The 18,237-nt window shown below is 27.6% G+C and overlaps 1 protein-coding gene and 1 long non-coding RNA gene across 5 annotated transcripts; both read left to right on the plus strand.

Annotated features, from left to right (window-relative positions):
- Positions 1–8,254: 8,254 nt before the first annotated feature.
- LOC137823018 (F-box protein SKP2A) lies at positions 8,255–11,830 on the plus strand. 4 transcript variants are annotated; one of them, XM_068628088.1, is made up of 5 exons: positions 8,255–8,392; positions 8,933–9,230; positions 10,249–10,597; positions 10,690–10,831; positions 11,220–11,830. In XM_068628088.1, exons 2-5 carry the CDS (start codon positions 8,971–8,973, stop codon positions 11,576–11,578), a joined length of 1,110 nt encoding a protein of 369 aa, XP_068484189.1. In that variant the 5' UTR covers positions 8,255–8,392; positions 8,933–8,970; the 3' UTR covers positions 11,579–11,830. The 4 variants fall into 4 exon arrangements, with proteins under 4 accessions (XP_068484189.1, XP_090150849.1, XP_068484190.1 ...); XM_090294723.1 differs by having other exon boundaries at positions 8,280–8,392; positions 8,983–9,230; XM_068628089.2 differs by having other exon boundaries at positions 8,327–8,418.
- A 1,182-nt stretch (positions 11,831–13,012) lies between these two features.
- Positions 13,013–13,600, plus strand: LOC137823019 (uncharacterized). Its single transcript, XR_011083045.2, has 2 exons — positions 13,013–13,133; positions 13,207–13,600. It is a non-coding gene; the product is annotated as an uncharacterized LOC137823019 (long non-coding RNA).
- Positions 13,601–18,237: the final 4,637 nt, after the last annotated feature.

Consider the following 18,237-nt stretch of genomic DNA (forward strand, 5'->3'; position numbering starts at 1 on the left):
GACATGTTGACTATATTGCATTTGACCTCCAAAGTAAAATTGAAACTCACATGCATGAAAATACGAGTCATAAGATAGGGGCATGTCATTTGTCTTGCACTTTGGCATATATTGAACGATATGATGTGGTCAATTAATGGTAGTATTATGTTTTACTTCCCACATCATGAATATATTCTTATGTATAAGTTGTACGTGCATAATTACTATCATGAAGACTTAGAATATGAACATACATGTAATGTAGTAATTTGTCCTCAATGGTTACACTTTCGACATTCTTGCAGCGTGAAGCTCTGGTCTTATCATTTTAAACAAAGCTCGATCCCTGTCATAGTTGATGTGCTAGGGATTTCATTTAAATCGAACTTATGTCCCTCGTATTTCAAGTTGGAAACATATACTCAATTATCAAACTTTATTTTAGTCTTCTTCTTCAAGACCTCAACCAAATTTTTTGTGTCCAAAAGTCTCAAATTTTTGTAAAAGAGTCTGATGAGGTCTTTATACCACCTACCTCCCCATGATAGAAATTTTCTCAAATTATCTATTAAGTAAATTGAAATCTATAGCCATAACAAAAAAATGAAAAATTCATAACCTTCGGTTTGACAATCATTTTCGTCTCAAAATCACCATAGTAATTCTTTATTGGTCTTTTGTTGCAAAAATAACATGGGTGGTCTAATAGAAGTTGAAAATCAAATTTAAAGGAGACGATGAATTATCACCATGCATAAGTTCTTTACACTTTTGTTGTAGTGGACCTCTTTGTCGCTTATGTTTTGAAGACAACTATGACATTGCTTGAGAACTTCAACAAATAAAAAATGCCATAATGTTGTTAAATATTAGTTTATATGTAAAAAAAATAAGTTACACATAAAAACAATATAAAATTATGTAATTTGTTAAATCAAACATCATTTGAATACATATATTATATTACATTATATTAGAATTAGAAGCTATATATGTTATAATATTAAGTTGATAGTTTATGCAGAAAAATATAACATGCACATAATCAAAATTTTAATAAAAAGTTACATGAAATCATTTGGGTGAAGGCCTAATGTTTGACTACATCGGGTATGGATATACACATAATTCAACCTCACACATTATGTTTCAAAGGTATCAAATTCCATATGGTTATGATAGTCAATAAAGTTATACATATGGTAATATTCCCTATCATGATTCAATTTTTGAAATAAATTCATGAAGGATTATAAATACGGGACAGAAGATCATTTCGAGGGATGCATGTGTTGGCATGTGAAAGAAAAGGTTATTTGTTAACTGTTTATGACTAATATGACTGCCCTAACTATAGCGTTAAACATTGAGGGTAAATTGGTAAATGTACTTTAATTTATCAATTTTCCTCCTACCTCCACAAATGAATTACATACAACACCAATCTCGTCTCCCAATAGCAAGTAAAAAATTCCAATTAAAACAGAGGCTCAAGGAAATTTATTTGAGCGTGATTACTAGATCATATATTATACGAGAAACACCTTAATGTGTTACTTATTCTTGAATGAAGGAAATATGCATTGCATGTATTAAAATTATTTTTATAACAATTTAACATTAACATTTTTAGGATTGTTAGAAAACCCTACTCTTTTCCAAAATGGTATTTTGGTTGGGTATATTGGTATGGTTCACACACTTGTTCATGTTGCAGGTTCATATGTAAATAGACTTGATTTTGTACATAGATTGAAATATCTTATGTATTTCATTAATTAAAATTACTATTTATTGATAAAAACATTAATATATTTTAAAATTTTCAATTATTTTAGAATCCAAATTTATTGTTACATACTATATGATATATATAATAACAATGGACATTATATATTCTCCAAATATTTAGTAACTAGTTAGTTTTACTTTGTTTGCAATATTAGATAATTTTTAAACTGTAATAATATGCATTTTAATTATTAAAATTGTTTAAAATGATTTGTTAAGTGAGATCTTATTATGTTTGGTTTGTTTGTTTACATATTTTTCTATCATAATGACAAGAGATGGAGAATATATCCTTTCTACATTTGTCTAAACCATATCCCATATAAAAAAATGAAATTATATTTTTTTTGTAAAATTAAGGTAATTGTAACATCCCTAATTTTTACACATATATAATAAAATAAAAGTAAAACAGTCAATATCCAATTAATATATGAATATATACAACTATCTCATATTTGTATCTCAAAAAGATATTCCTTTCATAGGGATTTTAATATATATATACAAAAGTTTTAAAAACAAAACAAAACATTTAAATTAAAGTTATCTCATCCTCCAGCTGCTCACTGAGAAACTCTATTACCTGCAACCTCATCTACCCCCGTGTAAAACACGATCATCATAGATAAAGAAACAAATACAAACAAAGAACAAAATAAGTTAGCTATATAAAAATTTCTATATAATTTCAATTTCAAATTAATTAACATAATTCATCAACTATCATACAATTTCTCAAACCATAAAGTGTCTATTAAAATTCATAATTCATCTTTCACATGTCAGACTTCTACTAACTCATAACATATAGACACTTGACTCTACTTTCGGAAGACTCATGTGTTGACTTAGACTCAGAGATCTGCAACTGTCATATTGTCTCACTGTGAAATCCACACTACTATGCGCATAAATAATCTCAATATCATCTCTCCTAGTATGATAGGGTTAACTCATATAAAGATCAAGTTAATTATCTTTGAAACAATATACTCATTCATATGAACCTGCTTCGACTGTCACCATCTGGATAACTTCATCTATATGATTCCATGATCTCAGGAGAGTCAGGATATCTCCTTCTAGACAAATCTCTAGTCAATGCACATCATAAACAATCTTAACACGATATTTTCTTTCTTGAAAATACTATGTCTTGATTAAAATTCATATTCTGAATCACACAATCAAATCATATCAAAAGTTAGAATTCCCAAAACACACAACAATTCAATCACTAATATAAATATCTAATTAAAGAATTTTTCAATTAAATATACATAAAATAAAAGTTTACATAATTTATAAGTAAAACTATACAGAAATAAATAAATCAACATTTTAAAAGCAAATATAAAATTTTTAGTTCTTTTAACAGAAAGTCTAACTTGAGCGAGAATTTGCTCGCCTCTTGCTTGAGCAAAATTCAATCTGAGAGCACCTAGAATTTCATCCTAGGTCTTGCTTGAGCGAGAAGGGACCCGAGGGCACTCTATCTTTCCATTTTATTCTCGCTTGAGCGAGAATTATTAGGCGAGATATGCAGAAAAATTATGCATAAACCTATTTAAATTATAATCCAACATTTCATTCAATTCATAAATTTATAAAATCTACACATTACATTGACAGTCCCTACTCAAAATTATACAAGGACTCTCGTTGATTCATTGAGTTATTATGTCAATCTATACATAAATGTGATTTCTAAATCAAAATCATTTAAAATCAAACAACCAATTCTCATCAAACATTTCATTTAACTTGATTCAACAAACTATTCAAATACATTCATTAACTCATTCAATTCCAAACTCATATACATTCTACAACATCTACTATATCTACCATTTCACATTTCAATTTCAATCAATTTCCAATCGACTCAAAACAAGAAATCCTCCAAATAAAAAATTGGAATGGGTGACCACGTCACCGTCACCCCCACATCCTAATCTTCTAACCTAGGGTTCTATTGAAAATTTAAACTAACTTCCCTTACCTTTACTTGAGCAGATGCTCACTAAGAGCTCCAAACCTACCAAAAGCTTCAAGAATAGCTTAACCTGCATCATAGAGTCCTGATAAAAAATCTAATTATATTACTAGGACTCTGAGTTAAATTAAAGTTGTCAATTTAGTTGGCAACGTTAGTTGAAATTTTTTAAATAATTAATATTTTTTAAATAAAAAAATGTATATAATAATAATTTAAAAATTGTTTAAAATTACATGAAGTAAATAATAATATTGTGAAAATTTGTATTTTCCAGATAAATAATATTAAAAAATTAAAACCAAATTTTGTTTTGAAAAAAAACAAAGTTACCTTAAATTAAGTTGGATTAAAAATAGGTTGTGCAATAAAAGTAAAATATTTAGTACTTTTTAAATATTGTTAAAATTAAAAATATTTTTGTTGTTTTAAAAAAAATGAAATTATGTTGTATAATTTATAAGTACAATTTTTACATGATTAGAAAATAGAAATGTAGGAAAAGTTGTCATCTATGAGAAGTTGTGCCACAGGGTGGACTTCTTCATTGTCTTCGTGGTCGTCCTTGTGGTTATTGTTCGGATGGAACGGTAGGAGAGGGCGGAGGTGGAATGTCATCGTTAGTGCATTTGACTTCATTGTTCTCACTCTGATTTCCAGACACCTGTGAAGGCATTGTTGGTCGATAATACTGAATGGATGACATTGAATTTTAGGTAGATGAGGGGTCATGGTAGAGGTTGCAAAGGGATTTGATAGACCAACAAAAAAATGTTGTTGAGATGGAAATGTTGAGTAGTTGAAAGGTGGTTGATGGAATGGCGATTGGAATGACATGTGAGGTTTATCCTTATATCCGAACAACTGAGTCGGTTCAACACTTGGCGAACAAAATGATTGTTGTTGAAACAATTCAACTTGAGAAGAAGACTCGCATGATGTTGATAGTGAGGTTGTGAAGTCTCTTGTAACATATCATACTGTTTTGAAAATATGTGTTAATTTTGGATGAGTGAATGAAGAATAATAAATTGACTCAAGCATACGATGGGGAAAGAGGTATGGTCATATGACCACAAATCTAGCAGAATGCATTAACTTCGTGCTTAAGGGAGCTCATTCCTTGTCGATTTCTGCTTTGGTTAAGGCAACTTTTGAAAAAACAAAAACATGGTTTGTTGAACGAGCCTTCAAAATATACATCATATACGCGTAGGTCATTATTATCTAGAAGATATCATAACCTTACTTAGAAAAAATCAACAAGATTCGGCTATGTGCTTCGTGGAAAGGTTTAATGCAAACAATTCTGAATTTGATGTCCAAGAACTAGCCACTCCTCAACATGGTCAACGACTCCGTCATATATAGTTAGATTAAATGATTGGTGGTGTGATTGTGGCCACTTCCAAGCTCTTCGACTTCCCTGTCGTCACATTATTGTTGTTTGTTCCTCTTGTCATTCACACATGACGACATTCATTGATCCAGTTTACAGCCTCCACACGATTAGAAAGACATATCAAGTTGAATTACATCCCATTCAAAATGAGGATTATTAGTCTACTTATACCAGGCCAAATTTCATACCTAACTCCCACGTGCGACGTAAAAATTCGAGACGACCAATTACAACTCGTTTCCATAATGAAATGGATCAACCAATTCAGAGCAAGCCAAAAAAATTCTTATTGTTGCAATAAAGGTCACAACAGAGAAAATTGTCCATTTAGAAACTAGAATCAAACTTTGTAATGTTGTTCTCATCAAATATTTTAATATCAACTTCTTTTAATGACTTATATTCAATAATTTAATTTATTTTTTAATACATTTATTTAACATAAATACATGTATATTATTACTTTTTACATATTATATAATTTATACTTTTATATATTATATAATCTAAAAAATTTATACATAAATCATATCCATTTTTTAAGTGTATTTTTAACTTTAATAATATTTTAAAAAAATAGTCGATATTTTAATTTATCAAGCAAATAATTTTTAACCCAATTTATTTAAAATGATTGTAAAAAAATCATTCTAATCTTATTTTAAATTTAAAAACGAAAATGAAATTATTTTAAATTTTAAGAAGTAGAAATATAAGGAAGAGTTAATAAATGTATGATTAAGATAATTCCAATGATGAATGGTCACAATTTGAGAGATACACGTTGGACGTCTCCAAACACATAAATTTGTTCAATGTTGATTGACCTCCACAATGAAAAGCACAAAGATATTATTTAGGGATAAACATCAAACAAATTTACATCAAATCAATTCTTCTGTATAAAGGTTACCCAGACGCAATACCAACTCACCCAACCAAACTCTTCAACCCCATATTAAAATCCTTACACCTATTAACAACCTATCATATTCTTTTTTTTCTAAATATCCACATCACTTTTCACGACTCTTATTAATAATTTAATCTTCTTAATCATTATTTTATATAAAATTTTTTTGTCTATTTCATAAGATTCTTTACAAGTTGCTCTCCCAAGTGTTTTCTAATAAATACAAACACAGAATAAATAAATATTTTCTCTTCACAATCAAACACTCATGCATTGTCATTGAACTTGAAAAAAATAAGTGCTTCCAAGAAACCTTTTATTTATGGTTATTATGGAAGGAGGAATAGAAGAATCTAGTGAAACACAAACATAAAATATATGATAATAAATGTTTTGGATAAACATATATCCATCTAAAAATTAAAAAAATTGGAATTACCAAAAACATTAAAATGTCATAATCCTAATGTAATTTTTTTTTAGTTAGGGATTTTATCATATTTTTCACATGTGATTCATATCTTCAAATTTATTAGATTTGATCATTTACAACAAAACATGAGCATACACTACTTTTGTAGTGAACATTAAAACAATTGAGTCCACAAAAAAACATGGTAAAACCTTTATGTATTGATGTTATTGAAAAAAAAACATGATAAATTTGTATTTTACCATTTTGGACATCCCACAATAATGTATTAAAGAGAAGCTAATCTAAATCCGTGCGACTACTAAATACTAATTTAAGAAAACATGAATAATAACAACTCCAAATTTATTTACATTGTTACACATTTGTTATCTAATTATTAAGGTGTAATTGCAATTTAAGGCCCTCTGATGTGACTTGTATCCTATATCTGTAACTTAGTTCCATTTATGATAAGGATTTTGATTGATGGACTCATACGTATTCATAAAATAACAAAACGCATAAGTAAAATAAAATCATATAAAAGCAAATGCGTTACAGCGAGCAAAAACTGCCTCTTTTTCCCTCCTCTTTTCATTCCCAATGCCTGCAGTTCAGATGGTTCACATTTTCTGCTTTTCGGGGCGGTTTCGGTTTTTCACAAACACACTTCAACACGCGCCACTACTTTCCCGTGCACCACCTCTTTTAGTATATTCCTGTCCCTTCAAACTCAAAACTTATTAAATAATAAGTATGATTTATTAAATAAAAAGTGAAACTTATGTACCAAGTTCCTAGAAAAGTACGTTACCAGAGTATGATATTGTTAATATTGAAATATGTTATATGTTCTAATTTTTATATTTTTTTTATATTTATTTAATAAAAATATGTGTTATTATTTTTATATTTTCTGAATAATTTATAATTTGAATGATAAAATATAAAAAATAATATAAATTGCATGTGTAAAAAGAAAAATATTTATATTATAAAACAGTATTATGTACTATTATTATAAGTAGAAGAAGAATAGTTTATCTATACTATTTGTTATTGTTGACGTATCAAAAAAATATTAAAAATTTAAATATAATTAAAAATAAAAGAAAATATAAAATATGTAAACAAAATGGAAATACCCTAATTGACTTTTGCAGTGAAAGTTACTTATATCTATCATAATATAATATAAAGTTATTATTTATTATAAAAAGAAATGAAGTTATCTACAAGTACATCTCTTTCGCAAAGAAGACACGTCCACAACAACTCATTTTTCTATCATTTCTTCTGTCAACTCTTATTCTTAATTCAAAATTAGTTATGTATAAATTAATTTAAAAAATTTCCCTGTATTAATTTTTTAAATAATTTAATTTATTTATAGACAAACTTTATTTGATAATTTTTTTATTTTGTTTTTCTAAAAATGCTTGTGAAGAATTTATTCAAACAAACTCAGTATAACAAAGCTTTTCAGGACTAAATCTAAATTTCTCTTGCATTTAAATATAAAAACAATTATATATTAAAATTGAACTCAGATAGTTATACAATATCTGAATAATGACATTTCTATTTTTTTTTTAATTTAAGAAAGAACTTATAAGAGAAATTCTTTTTTTTCTTCTTAATGAATTTCGTGTCTATGCTGACCTCCATTTTCATCAAAGTAGAGTACTTTACTTGGGACCCACTTAACCTGTCCCTGCCGCATTGATCATACATACACGTGGCAGCTCTGCGTTGCTTGCCTCTTTTACTTGTTTTTTCTTTCTTTCATCTCTTTATAGAGCTTCTTCTCCCATTCTCTTTTTCAGAGAAGCACACCAAAGCTTCTCTGTTGGTAGGATAAAAAAAAAAGAGGCGACTAAAGGGACAAAGGTATTGCTCCTCTGATCGCATTCACAGTTATGCAGTACTATTTATTTTCTGTTTTCATGTCTTTGATTAGAAGAAAACTTTTGATTTTAATTTTCCCCAGTTTCATTTCTGATTGTTTCTTTCTCCCTTCCCCTTTATGATTTTATTTAACGGTTTCAGTTTTATTTGTGCAAAATTTGATTAAAGAAGGACCTTTTCTGGTCATCATTCTTCTTAATTGATCTTTCTGTTGAACCTCTTGAGAACCAAGTTTGAAACTTTCAGCCAAGTCTTAATCAAGTAATTGAGAAATAAGTGACGGGTATTTATGTAATGTGCTGAATCCCTCTAATAAGATTATGCTCTTTATTTATTTCAGTGTTATACAATTGTTTTTATCTTTCTGTTGTTTTCCTTGCAAATTGACTTGGGGGGCCTTGGTCGCATGGATTTTTCTTGGTTTGTGGTGATTATCGTTTTGCTTAAAACTGCGTTTTCGATACTTTAAATATAGGGATTCTCTATGCCTTATCCTTTGTTTTCCTACCCTGTTTGTTACAGCTGGGAAAATTGAAGTTTTTTGTTGTGCTGGAACTGAAATGGTTGGCCAGGATAATCTAAGGGCTGAGGACTTGAATTTGTGCTTTGAGAGGCTTATGAGGGTGGCTGGGAGTGGGAACAGTGAGAAAGGGATGAACTTGAAGGTTGGGGTGATTACCGAGTGGAAGGATATTCCTATGGAACTTTTGATGCAAATTTTGTCCCTTGTGGATGATCAGACAGTGATCACCGCTTCTGGAGTTTGTCGTGGATGGAGAGATTCTATCTACTTTGGCCTTGCTCGTTTATCACTCTCATGGTATATTGTTCTCTCTCTTGATGCTATGTATCTGTCCCTGTTGGCCTTCTGTTTCTCCAATTGGGGATTTTGTTATGGTGAAGTTTTCTCTGTTCTTTCTTTCTTGATTGCTGGTTTTAGTTAGTTTTGTTATGATGTGATTGTGATGCTGGCGCTGTGTTTTTATTTTCTTGCTTTTATCATGATTTCTTTTATCCTTTTTGCTTTGCCTGGGACTGTGCTGTTTTAATTGTTGTTTCCTTGGTTTGGGAATTGGAGAATCCCCGAGTTTGATGGAATGTTTTCAATAATTTAAGATTGAGCTGGGATATTCTGACGAGAATGTGACGTGACATGTATTCGGCCAAGTAAATGGCTAATCGATTTAAGAGGTGTCGGATGAGTTTCTTGTGGGGTTGTGCAAATCTTAATTTTTTTCTTTGTCCAGGTGTCTATTAGATGATAAATCTGATCACAGAATCTGATTTCAGATTTATCATCTAATAGTGTTCTTGTGTCTGAAATTTTTTAGGCTCTCTAATCCATCTCTCTCTTCCCTGTATAAATTAGAAGATACAGTAATTTGTGTGTGTTTTCTTTTGCTGATAACGTAGAACCTCCGGCCCCCTCTTTTGGTTTAGCCTAACATGTTATATTTCTATATATCTATCGATTTTTTAACATGAAAATCTTGAGTTTTTTAATGTTCCTTGTAACTTATTATAATGTTGATAAAAGTGGCCTACCATAATATTTGTTATACAAATAGCTTAAGTACTCTTTTCTATAAATGATAGCAACGGTATGACCAAGTTATTATTGTATCTTTTTCCGCTTTTGTGCTCAGTTCATTTATTTTCTTAAATCATTTGCTACAAAAGGATTTTTAGTGAACTCCTCACAGTTAATATATTTGATTCAGTGGACGGAGTGTTTGTAGTTATGGCTTGTTTTGGGAAAGAAACTGTTAGTTGAAGTGCTTGTAGTTATTGAGGAGTTCTTGGACTGTAGTAATAACATGTAATTCGTCTCTCTTCAGGTGTAGCAAGAACATGAATAGCTTGGTCCTATCACTTGTTCCTAAATTCACAAAACTGCAAACTCTAATCCTTCGTCAACACAAGCCTCAACTAGAGGATAAAGCTGTTGAGACTATTGCAGACTGCTGTCATGAATTGCAGATCCTGGACCTCAGCAAAAGCTTCAAGCTAACTGATCGTTCACTTTATGCTATTGCATTCGGTTGTCGCGATCTTACAAAACTCAACATCAGTGGGTGTTCAGCATTTAGTGACGGTGCTCTGGCTTACCTTGCCAGTTTCTGCAGAAAACTGAAAGTTCTAAATCTTTGTGGATGTGTTAGAGCTGCATCTGATACTGCATTGCAGGTATGAATAATTGTGGTAGACTAGTTGGTTTCATAGCCGTATAAGAATTAAGATGGCTTTCAGTTATAAACCATTGAGTAAATGAAATGCAGGCTATTGGACAGTACTGCAATCAGTTACAATCTTTGAACCTTGGATGGTGTGATTATGTTGGAGATGTTGGAGTGACTACTTTAGCATATGGGTGCCCTGATCTTAGGATAGTTGACTTGTGTGGCTGTGTCCGTATAACAGGTATATTATTCAAGGTTTTAATGCTTTAAATTCAGAATTCTGTTGCCAAACAAACACTGATCACATTTCTTTACATTTTAAAATATGTGATTTTCATGATATTACCAAACAACATGGAAAGCCCCTTAGATTTTTTAAACATACAATTGAAATGGTTAACATGACAGACACGCGAAAAAGAAAAACTCATTCACGAATAAATTGTAAATGAGATGTGTCTTTTTGGAAAGAGAAATGGTAAATATCTATATTGTAATACAAGGTTTTTCACACAAATCAAAAGCTTCATTTTGAAAATCTATATTCTCTTGGTCCTTGTACATCTGGCTTTAACACTCTTTTAGTTCAAGATGATGAGTACAATTCTAACTTTGGAGGTTTATTGCAGATGATAGTGTGATTGCTTTGGCTAACAGATGCCCCCATCTGAGGTCTCTTGGACTGTACTACTGCAAGAACATCACAGACAGAGCAATGTATTCTTTGGCACACAGCAAGGTGAATAACAGGATATCTGTGAAAGGAGGAAATGATGAAGATGGGTTAAGGACTTTGAACATCAGCCAATGCACTGCACTCACCCCATCTGCTGTTCAAGCGGTTTGTGACTCATTCCCATCTCTCCACACATGCTCAGGGAGGCACTCACTCATCATGAGTGGCTGCCTCAACTTGACCTCTGTGCATTGTGCCTGTGCTTTCCATGCACACCGTGCATTCACCCATTTCCCCCATCCAGCTCATTAAGCTCATGCTTTCATGTTGAACTTTTACTTCGAGGAAGTGCCTTTCAAGGGCTCTGAGAAGTGACTTCTTGTAGATATGCCTGCATAAAGGGACTTGAACTTAGCTCATTACGTACATATTCAACTTCTGTCTTAAAAACTTGGTTTGTTTTAATCCCCGAATGGTGGAGCTCAAGACATTTTGGATGCGAAACCAGGCTTATTCCTAGTAAGCTATTTAAGTTTATGGAAAGACATGAACTTTTTATGTTTATGTATGGTTTTATAGGAAGTGTATAGCACATCTTTTTTTCTGCCCTTGGCCTCACTTAAATTCGTGGGAACTTCATTTTATAAAATATTTTTTTTCAGTAAGTATTTATGGAAAAATTATGTGAAATGATTCGAATTTTAAATGTCAATAATTTCAAATTAATTTTACATTTCAGTTTTCTGGAAAACAATAATGAGAGTTTTAACACGGCTATGTTGTTGATTGTAATCTATGAAAGAATTTAGATTTGTTTTGCAATTTTTTTAATTAAATTAAGTTTGAAAAACGAGTCATATACCGATGAAAAAAGATACGGATGAAAAATAATAAGGTTGCCTGTTTTATGAACTAGTACGTCTAGGATCTTGTTTTTTTTTTTTGTTGACAAATATAATTTTATAAATTTAAAAACTGCATAAAGTAACCTGTTTTACTACATGAAAAAATTGCATTTTATTTTGGTCAGATAAAAATAAAGCTTTAAGTCATGTAGATTAGTTAGAAGCTAATTTATTCCTTATTATATACCATTCAAATATATTTCATTATTAAAATAAAGGTAGAAGATGTTGGCACACTCATATTATTATGATCACATTTTGATAATTACTGTACTTTCAAGATAATGATTACACCTTCAATTATAATACAGTGGTTAATTATAATACAGTGGTTAAATGTAAAATATTAATCAATCTTTAAAATAATTTTATACAACTTTCATTTTTAAAAATTGGTCTTTTATTTTTTCATCAATAAAAAAAATATTTAATAAAGACTTATTATGACATTTTTCATTAATTAAAAAATATATTTAATGACGAGTTATTATAATGGTTATATTTTATCTATCATAATAAGTCTATGATAAGTGAAGCGGTGACATCATAATAATTATAAGAAAATTTATTATATCATTTATCAAAGGAACCATTCTAGTAAATATATTTTATATCTTTTAACATGAGTAAATTTTTTAGAATTGTATTTTTTTATTAATTGTTCACATTTTCATTCTTTCACTAACATTGTTTTCGCAAATATTCTTGTTTATGTTTTTTGCTCATATCTTTCTACTCTTTGTCTCTCTGCCTAAGTTCAGGTTCTACAATCTTTCTCTTTTCCAATTTCAGTTTTACCCTAATTTCTCATGTGTGCTTTGTTTGTGGATGTCTCGAATAGATTCCCAAAGCGTTAGAGAGACATTGAAGGCCTTCACATCTCTTTGAAATTCGCGAGTTTGTGTGGTCTCTCCGAAATTCGTCAAAATTCTTCTAATTGTGCCTTCCATTGCGCTCAAAAGGTATCTTTTCATTTTTTCACTGCAAATCTCTTTTCATCTCTTCTTTTTATGTCTTCCACTACGCTCTCAACAGGTATCTTTTGTTGAAAATTATTACTTTAGTAGAAACTCTTAGTATGTAATAAATTTGAAGGTGGGGAAATGAGGATGGAACAATAGGTGTAGGGGAATGAGTGGATGGGACGTAGTGGGTGAGGAGGATGGAGTGGAATGTGACACATGACATAGATGGGAGAGCGCAGAAGGTGCAGTAGACATGTGACGCATGGCAGAGATGAGAGTGAGGAAGCATAGAGATGAATTCGTTTCAATTTTGTGCACATGAAGAAAGATGGAGAAAAATGCACGAATTTTCAGTTTTTTACTTTTTCACTTTACTTTGCTTTGATTTTGAGAATTTAAAAAAGTGTCCAGAATTTAAATGAGCTTATCTAAATAAGAAAAAAATATTTCTCATTCCCCATCACACATGATTTTGTGTTTATCAAGTAGTACACTTGTCAATCAAAATTTTTCATAAAACAAACTATCTTTTATTTATATAAAATAACACATATTATTATATAAATATTTGAATTTGATTTTCTCTTTATTAACAATAATAAAATGTTTTATGCTAGAAAAGAATGTTAGAATATGATTTTCGAAAATTGAATTCTAAAAAAATTATAATAAATAAAGATAAGTATGTACTAAATATTTTTATTAGATGGAAACATTTAAATTTTCCAAAATAATTTAAGTTAACAGAATAAAATATTTTTACATTATCTATATATAAATTATTTAATTTTTTTATAACACTCAAATTGACTACTATCTTTATTAACAAATTATTTCAAAAATTACTTTAATTTTTTAATATGATAAATTAAAAAATAAACATAATAACATTATATCTAAAATGAACCACCAAAGTTTATAATGATTGATAAATTTAGTATATAAAATTATAATATTATTAGTTTTGTTGTGAAAAAAATTAGAAAAAAGTATGAAAATTTGAGAAGAAAGTGTGAAGAAAGTTGAGTTTGTTTGGGTATGTTAGAGTGGATATATGAAAAAAGTTTATTGAAATACGTGAGTGATGTGATGGTTATAAAAGTATTTTAAATTATTTTTAATAGTGTAAATTGTAATATTACAAATTTATCTTTGTATATAAAAAAATAGATAAATAATTATTAATTTTGTGCATATTTTAGTTAATTAAAATAATTTAAAGTTTTATTTATAAATAAAAGAAAAAATAATGTAAAATTCAAAGAAATAATTAAATATAATTTTAATTCTATGTATAATTTTATTATTTATTATTTTATTAATTTAAATTAATTTTTTTACTTAAGTTAATTTATTTAGATAATTTCAATATTATTTATTATTTTTTAAATTATGTTATGTTATATATATATAATTATTATTAATAATGATTTCCATTATTATCATTAACAAAATCAATATATTTGAAAACGTTAATGGATAAAGGAAGACTATGGTGGTAACTTCATGTGTGTGACGTGATTTTCCCTTCATCACTCTATCATTTCTCTTCATTCTTGAAATGATCCCCAACCTCTCCACTTTCTCCGTCAACACCCTCACCTGCATGTAACCCTTGAAATAAACGGGAGTGATACCCACACATCCGTTGTCGACAACTGTGTCACCCCTAAAACAAACATAGTGTAAGTAACTTTTTTTTTTATCAGTACCTCTCAGAAACAATTTAACATAAATATATAGTCAATTACAATATAATCTTTAAATATTAGACTATTATATTGTAAAATTTATATTTATATTTACTCTATTAGCAATTTTAATCATTATAAGTGTTAATACAATTATTTAATTTGTTATTTTTATTTAATGTCAATTTCTTATTCAATTATTTTATTCAGTTATTTTTTATCTCTGGTTTAATCTTATCTTAATAATACTTTACTGTTGTAATTATAAGTCATGCTACTTATTATGATTAACTTTTATTTTGTATTAGCGAATTACTTTAATTACATCTAAAATATATACAAATTTCAAAAAAAATAATTAAGTTGGTAAATGAAAATTACAACTTTTAACAATAATAATAATTTTATTCAAAAATCTTGATCCAAACCTAGTCCAACTTAATCTAATATTATGTTAGTGGGTTGGATAATCCTTTTTAATGGGTTTGTCCAAATCCTTCCAATACCAACTTGTGAAACCCTTATGATAGGTGGAGAAAATAAAAAATAATATAAAAATAAAAATATAATAAAATCAATTTATAAATGAATATAACTTAAAATGTAAAAATACATTTAAAATAATTATATAATTTTTAATTACTATTTAATAATCATAAATTAAATTAATTATAATATACTAAAATATTAGCTTTTAACTTTTAATTAGAAGAAAGAATAAAATTGTAATAAAATGGTAAATTTTAAGCAACATATAGTATTTTAAAATAAATTTATTATACAAATATAATGTTGTAGAGGGAAAATAATTAACACATTACGATGGTTGAATTGTATTTTACGTAATTTTGAATTTTTTTCTCAAGTATACTTTATATATATTAATTTATATAATTAACTAAAAGTAAATGAATATTTAAAATTTTAGTAAATAAATTTAAAATGTATACTAAAAAACATTGATATCAATATATAAACCAAAATAAGAAAATCATTAAATAGAAACCAATTTTAGAAATAGAAACCAATTTTAGAGATAAAAATAATTAATCACATATCATTTATAGACTAAAAAAATTATTGATATTTAAAGTGGTTTTCATTACTAATAAAATTTATAAATTAGTTCTAAATTGATATCTAATTAGCTACCAATTTTAGAATATAAAGTAATTGATAGCTAAAATCTTTATAATTAATTAGATATCAACTTATAAATTTTATTAATATTAGAAATTATTTTAGATACCAATAATTTTTTTAGTTTCTAAAATAATATCAAATTTAGTATAATTAATTTTTTTTTCTCTAAAATAGATTTCTATTTAATGATTTTTTTTAGTGAACCTATATTTATTATATAAAAATATATTTAAAAAGTTATAGAAATTTCAGATTATTATTCTATAATCATTTAGATTAAATAAAATATATTAAACTTATAATATATTAAATTTAAATTTAAAAATAAATAAATATTTTTAAAATTAATAATTTTTAATTAGCATACAAATTTAAAATAAATTAATTACATATATATATATATATAATATTATAAATATAAAATGACTAACACAAAAAATATAGAGATTAAATTATATTTTAATTTTAGTGTAAACATAAGATAAACAATACTATTATGTGGTTTCTTTCTAACCATGATACTTACTAATTCATTTCCTTACTAAATGCTAAGTTTTAATAATCTTTTAACAACCTAAGTAATAAATTTCTCAACCGTGATTTCTATTTATCTTCTAAATAAAAAACATATAATATTATTATATATTGTTAATATATTAATCTATTCTATATATTTTTAAATATAAATTTATTTAAAATGTTGTATGCATAATGTTTTTAAAATATATATATATATATATATAATATTTATATTTAAAACTTTTTTATATAATAAATATTATTTTTTAATATTTATTAACTTTAAATATAAATATACTAGTACTATTATTAATTAATAAATACATTATCTCTTAAGTAAATTAACAAATCCTTTTTTATTTGATGGTTTAATAACTTGACTTTATTGAATGAGTTAAAGGTCGAGTTGCTATTAAACACATTTATTTAATAATTTAAATCTTTTTTTTTTATAAAATTTGCATACTGACTGAATTAAGTTGGTTTATTAAACAATTTTCTTATTACTAAATCAAAATCTGATTCCTATTTATAAAAAAAATCACACATAACAATCTAATATTTTAATTTCGATCATTATAATTTTTTAAATTTTGATCACTATATGCGTTGCAAATGTTGATATAAAAATCTTAAACAAAACAACGACACAAATAGCAAACGATTATTTTATAATACTATTATAGGTCTTTCATTCGCAACGTAAAGTCAAAAGTACATTTGATTGCAAAACATAACCAGTTATGAATTGTAATTGCTAATTTTGGTAACTGTTTTCTTTTTTCTAATAGTGGCATTTGAAATTCCTTTTAATAATTTAAATTATTGGTTAAAATTGTGTTTATTATAAAAATATTAATTAGGATATTTATTAAATATAAAGTATTTGTAAATTTTTATTAGTAGTTATCTTAAAAGTAATCTAAAGTATATTTTTTACTACTTGACAACTAAATTATTTACTAATAAAATAGCATGTTAATTTCTTTATTTATTCTATTTGATAAATATAACATGTTTTTTAATGTTTCAATTTTTTCATTTCCTAATTAAGCAATTTCATTATGACATTAGTTAAGAAATTAAAGGTAATTTTTGTTGCTGAGATGTCTAAAATTGTACTTGTCATTTTTAATGTGCTTCTGTACGCTTTTTTTAATATTTTTTAATAAATATATTTAAAACACTAATTAAAAATGATTTTAATATATTTAATTATTGGTTTACTTATTGAATGTAATAGAGTTTGTAGTGTAATTGGACAGTCAATTATTCTAAAAAAAATATTAAATAACAATTAATTTTAAAGATAAAAATAATTAATTATTATTGTACTGGTATGGTTGATCGACACATTGGCGTGACTCGGTCTCCTTGACCGAGTTGACCGAGACACATGCGGACGGGCTGACTGACCGATATATTATAACCATTAACGTTTCAACCAAGGTCAGTGAAATTAAACTATCATTAAGAATTAGGTAATGTAACCATAAGTGTGATCTATTCCACTAATCAGACCCAAAGGTAAGTCTATTAAAATAATATAAATAACACACATTTCAAGCAAGGAACAAGGTATGTTATTATTACTGTACACCTACCCGAGTACCGAACACCCTTTACTGACTTGAGCGTCGAAGTGCCTTCTGCAGGTACCTCCCCCATTTGGCATTCACTCGAGAGCGAAGCCGAAGGAGTAGCATGAATGCGAGAAGGATCCCAGTGAAACCCTAACAACCTGCCCG

The sequence above is a fragment of the Phaseolus vulgaris genome, chromosome 9 (genome assembly GCF_051622355.1).
Source record: "Phaseolus vulgaris cultivar YP4 chromosome 9, ASM5162235v1, whole genome shotgun sequence".
NCBI lineage: Eukaryota > Viridiplantae > Streptophyta > Magnoliopsida > Fabales > Fabaceae > Phaseolus > Phaseolus vulgaris.